The 5,747-nt window shown below is 36.9% G+C and overlaps 1 protein-coding gene across 1 annotated transcript; it reads right to left on the minus strand.

The window, feature by feature from the left end:
* Positions 1-16: 16 nt before the first annotated feature.
* LOC117019993 (heat shock cognate 71 kDa protein-like) lies at positions 17-1,694 on the minus strand (the record flags this gene model as incomplete). The annotated part of the gene is made up of 1 exon (XM_033102227.1): positions 17-1,694. A coding segment is annotated over exon 1 (1,678 nt), but the record flags the coding sequence as incomplete, so codon positions are not given.
* Between the last annotated feature and the right edge of the window lie 4,053 nt (positions 1,695-5,747).

A 5,747-nucleotide genomic window follows, 5' to 3' on the forward strand; every position in this document is an offset into this window, starting at 1 on the left:
TCATCATTGATCTTGCCCTGGAGTTTTTCATCTTCAACAGTTGCTTTCATGTTAAATGCATAGGATTCAAGTGAATTCTTGGAAGATACCTTGTCCCTCTGCTTCTCATCTTCAGCTTTGTACTTCTCAGCTTCCTGGACCATGCGCTCGATGTCTTCCTTGCTCAGGCAACCCTTGTCATTAGTGATGGTAATCTTGTTCTCTTTTCCTGTACTTTTATCCACAGCAGAGACATTGAGGATGCCATTGGCATCAATATCAAAAGTGACTTCAATCTGAGGAACACCACGAGGTGCAGGAGGTATGCCTGTGAGTTCAAACTTGCCAAGCAAGTTGTTATCCTTGGTCATGGCCCTCTCACCTTCATAAACCTGAATGAGCACACCAGGCTGGTTGTCAGAATAGGTAGTGAAGGTCTGTGTCTGCTTGGTAGGAATGGTAGTATTGCGCTTGATGAGGACAGTCATGACTCCACCAGCAGTTTCAATGCCAAGGGAAAGAGGAGTGACATCCAACAGCAGCAAATCTTGAACATTTTCAGATTTGTCTCCAGATAGGATGGCTGCCTGGACAGCTGCACCATAAGCAACAGCCTCATCAGGGTTGATGCTCTTATTCAACTCTTTTCCATTGAAGAAGTCCTGTAGGAGTTTCTGAATCTTGGGGATACGGGTAGAACCACCCACCAGGACAATATCATGGATTTGGGACTTGTCGAGCTTGGCATCCCGAAGGGCTTTCTCTACAGGGTCCAGGGTGCCACGGAAAAGGTCAGTATTCAATTCTTCAAATCGGGCACGAGTGATAGAGGTATAGAAGTCAATTCCTTCATAGAGCGAATCAATCTCAATACTGGCTTGGGTGCTGGAAGAGAGTGTACGCTTAGCACGTTCACAAGCTGTACGGAGGCGACGGACAGCCCTCTTGTTCTCACTGATGTCCTTCTTATGCTTGCGCTTGAACTCTGCAATGAAATGGTTGACCATCCGGTTGTCAAAGTCTTCTCCACCTAAGTGGGTGTCTCCAGCTGTAGATTTGACCTCAAAGATTCCATCTTCAATTGTGAGAATTGACACATCAAAAGTGCCACCTCCCAAGTCAAAGATCAGCACATTCCTTTCAGCTCCAACCTTTTTGTCTAAGCCGTAAGCAATAGCAGCAGCAGTTGGTTCGTTGATGATTCTAAGCACATTGAGACCAGCAATAGTTCCAGCATCTTTGGTAGCCTGACGCTGAGAGTCATTGAAGTAAGCAGGTACTGTGACAACAGCATTGGTAACAGTCTTCCCAAGGTAGGCTTCTGCAATTTCCTTCATCTTTGTCAAAACCATTGAAGACACTTCTTCTGGATAGAAACTTTTTGTCTCTCCCTTGTATTCTACTTGGACCTTAGGCCTGCCAGCATCATTCACCACCATGAAGGGCCAATGCTTCATATCGGATTGAACAACAGCATCATCAAATCTACGTCCAATGAGGCGTTTGGCATCAAACACCGTGTTGGTGGGGTTCATTGCAACTTGATTCTTTGCAGCATCACCGATCAATCGTTCGGTATCAGTAAAAGCGACATAACTTGGGGTGGTTCGGTTTCCCTGATCATTGGCAATTATTTCCACTTTTCCGTGTTGGAAGACACCCACACAAGAGTAGGTGGTGCCCAGATCAATGCCAACTGCAGGTCCCTTAGACATGGTTGCTTCTGTGTAAATGCGTCTCACGAAGAAGACGGATCCTGACACCTAACCCCGCGTTCAATCCATAAAATTTTTAAGACTTATTTTGTCACCTAACTTCTGATGTCTCCTGGAGAATGTTTTGTGTGCACTTGAGAAAAATATATATTTTGCTTTTGTTGGGTAGAATGTTCTATTTATATCATTTGTTCTATAGTGTTATTCAAGTCCACTGTTATTGAGTTTCTATGTGGATGCTCTATTGAAAGTGCAGTATGGAGATCTACTATTATTGTATTGCTGTGTGTTTCTTGCTTTAGTTTTACCAGTGTTTGTTTTATATTTTTAGGTTCTCTGGTTGTGGGAGTGTATGTATTTGTAAAGGTTATATCTTTCTGGTGAAATAACTCTTTTATAAATATATAGTGTTCTTTGTCTTTTTGTGACAGTTTTTGACTCAGTTTATTTTGTCTGATGTAAGTATAGTTACCCCTGCTTTCTTTTGGTTACATTTACATAGAATATCTTTATTCATCCCTTCACTGTCAGACTATGTACATCTCTAAATTTAAGTGACTCTCTTGTAGACAGCATGTAATTGGATGTTGTTTTTTAAATCTATTCAGCCACTCTATATATTTTGTTTGGGACATTTAACCCATTTATATTTAAAGTAATCATTGATAGGGAAGGACTTACTATTGCCCTTTTCTTAATTTTATCATCTTCTTTTGTGTCTCTTCCTCTCTTGCTATCTTCTGTTGTATGGTAAATCATGTATCTCTATTTCATTAGGGTTGATTTGTGGAAGTTTATTTTGTCCCGTTGTTTAGAACATATTTCTTTTTCTTTTTTTTTTCCTTGATTTGTTTTGTTGGCATCTGTGCATTAGAAAAACAAAAAAACAAAAAAATGGACGTTTCTCCCAGTCTTCATGGACTGTCCTTTTACAGGAGAAGACTCTCACCAATCTGATCACCCAGACATTCTGTGAGCTTTTCAAACCTTCATCCTAGTTCCCGTTACCATTTTTGTCCTTAGTGGCCCGCAGGCATCAAGGGTATCCCAGGTCTGTCAGCACTCCAACAGGATGAGACAGAAGCCAGTTCCTCAGGTAACCTCCTGAAAAGTTGGAACATTGTACATTAGATCCAATTCGTCTCCTGAGGGACAAGATGGGATTTAGGATTTCTCACCCACTCACTCTACACATATCTGTGGAAGGAGGCTATTATGCATTCTTTGATATTAGTTCAAATTGCTGTCTTTGCTCTCTATGGCCTTTATGCATCTAAAGTATGCTGGTCTCCTCAGCACTCTGAGACAGGTGAGACATAAGCCAATAACTTGGGCAGACCCAAGAAAAGTTGAAACATTGGACATGTGGTCTAACTCCCTCCACAGGGAGAAGTTTGCAACTAGGGGTTTCCTTTTGATCATATTGTGCTGTGCCATGGATAAGTATTATGGTGAATTTTCCTACTGGATTTGATGTGACTGGTCTCTAGAATACTCACAATGGGAATTTGTCCATGTATTGATTCAGTCTGACTGTGACTGGAAAGGGTTCCAGGGTTTTCTATTCCACCATCTTGCTGATATTACCCCTCCCTTTATTATTTGTTAATGTATATATTTATAGCTATTATTTCCCTGGAAGTATTCTCTCTCTGACTCCCACGTGTTTTATTATATTGTGCTTTCATATTTATACCTGTCCAAGTTTTTTTTTTCTTTTCTTCTAATTTTGGATGTTACTTCTTTTACTCATTTGTTATTTAAGAATGTATTGCTCAATTCCCACATATTTGTGAATTTTTCAAATTTCCTTCTGTTATTGATTCCTAATTTCATTCTATTCTGGTTGGAGAACAAACTTGATACAATTCTAATCTTTTAAAATTTATTGTGACTTTTTATGACCTAACATATGGTTTATCCTGTAAAATGCTCCATGTACAATAAAAAACACTGTGTATTCTGCTGTTGGTGGATACAGAGTTCTTACTGATGTCCTTTAGGGCTAGATGTATTATAATGTACAAATCTTGTATTTCTTTATTGATTTTCTATTTATTTGTTCTATCAATTACTGAATGTACATTATTGATGTGTCCAACAATTATTGTTAAACTATCTCTCCCTTTAATTATGTCAATTTTTACTTAAGTATTTTGGGACTCTGTTGTTAGGAAAACATTGTTTACAATTGTTATATTTTCTTGCTGCGTGGCTCTTTTTTGATTATAAAATGTCCCATTTGTCTCTGATAACAAATTTTGTCTTAAATTCTATTTTTACTGATATTTGTATAGATATTCCACTTCCATTTTGTGTACTATTTTCAAAACATATTTTTTTCCATCAATCAATTTCCCACCAATTTGTGTCTTTGAATATAAAATGTGTACCTTGTAGAGTGCATAGGTTGGATTTTTTTTATCCATTCAACAAATCTCTGTCTCTTAATTGGAAGGTTTAATCCATTTAATGAGACATAATGCGGTAGAACTGAGTCTGCAATTTTGCTACTTTTTTTCTCTTCCTTATGCTTCCCACCCTCCCCATTTTTTCATTGCTACCTTATTTTGAGTTAAGTATATATATATGGTTGTGTACCATTTACCTCCCTGGTCATTTCTTTTACTATATATTTTGGATAAAAATCAAGTTAATTTAGATAATATGCAGATACCTTGCTTCTGTGTATATCTGTTGATCACCCCTTTATTCTGTTATTGTCTCAAATTAAATATTTTTATATTTTATGCATATCAACACAGATTAATAATCATTGCTTTTTGGATTTGTGTTTTAAATCAGATAGGAGAAAAGTTGAAATTATAACAGAAAATACATTTATACCATATTTTTTATTGACCTATGTAGTTATCTTTATTGGTATGCTTTATATATTCTTGAGAATTCAAGTTCTTGTAAATTTTTCTTTTATTTCAGCTTGAGGGCCCCTTATTTAATTTTTTGTAGCAAAGATCTCTTGGCATTAAACTTTCTCAGTTTTTATTTTTCTTGGAAAACCTTATTTTCTGCTTTAATTTTGAAGTATAATTTTCCTGCATGTGGAATTCATGGTTCACAGGTGTTTGTTTTTTCCTTCAGCGATATAAATATCTCATTCCACTGTCTTCTGGTCTACATGGAATCTGATGAAAAATCAGCTGTTAATCTTGTTAAGGATCTTGTTACCAGTCACTTTTCTCTTGCTCTTTTCAAGATCCTCTCTCTTTTTTCAGCTTCTAACAGTTTGATTCTAACTTGTCTTGGTGTGAATCTCCTTGATTTTATCCTACTTGTATGTTGTTGTGTTTTTGGAAATGTAGATTAATTTTTAAAATCAAATTTGGGAAGTGTTCAGCCATTAGTTCTTCAAATTTTCTTTCTTTCTTATACTTCTGTGACTCACATTATCCATATGTCATATTCTTGATGGTGTCTCACAAGTCTTGGAGGCTCTTTCTTTCTTTCTTTCTTTTCTTCTTTTCTTTCTTTCTTTCTTTCTTTCTTTCTTTCTTTTTCCTTTCTTTCTTTCTTTCTTTCTTTCTTTTTTCTTTTCTTTCTTCTTTCTTTCTTCTTTCTTCTTCTTTCTTTCTTTCTTTCCTTTCTTCTTTCTTTTCTTTCTTTCTTTCTTCTTTCTTTCTTTCTTTCTTTCTTTCTTTCTTTCTTTCTTTCTTTCTTTCTTTCTTTCTTTTTCTTCCTTCTTTCCTTCCTTTCTTTCTCTTCCTCCTTTCTCCTTCTTTCTTTCTTCTTTCTTTCTTTCTTTCTTTCTTTCTTTCTTTCTTTCTTTCTTCTTTCTTTCTTTTCTTTCCTTCTCTTTCTTTCTTCCTTTCTTCTTTCTTCCTTCCTTCCTTCCTTCCTTCCTTCCTTCCTTCCTTCCTTCCTTCCTTCCTTCCTTCCTTCCTTCCTTCCTTCCTTCCTTCCTTCCTTCCTTCTCCTTCCTTCCTTTCTTTCTTTCTTTCTTTCTTGAAACTGTGTTTTTCCAGTTCCCATCAGCTCCAAGTCAAGTCGTTGTTTTCAATCTAGTTGTGGAGGACACAGCTCAGTTCCATGTCA

This window comes from Rhinolophus ferrumequinum, unplaced genomic scaffold (genome assembly GCF_004115265.2).
Source record: "Rhinolophus ferrumequinum isolate MPI-CBG mRhiFer1 unplaced genomic scaffold, mRhiFer1_v1.p scaffold_47_arrow_ctg1, whole genome shotgun sequence".
NCBI classification, from domain to species: Eukaryota; Metazoa; Chordata; class Mammalia; order Chiroptera; family Rhinolophidae; genus Rhinolophus; species Rhinolophus ferrumequinum.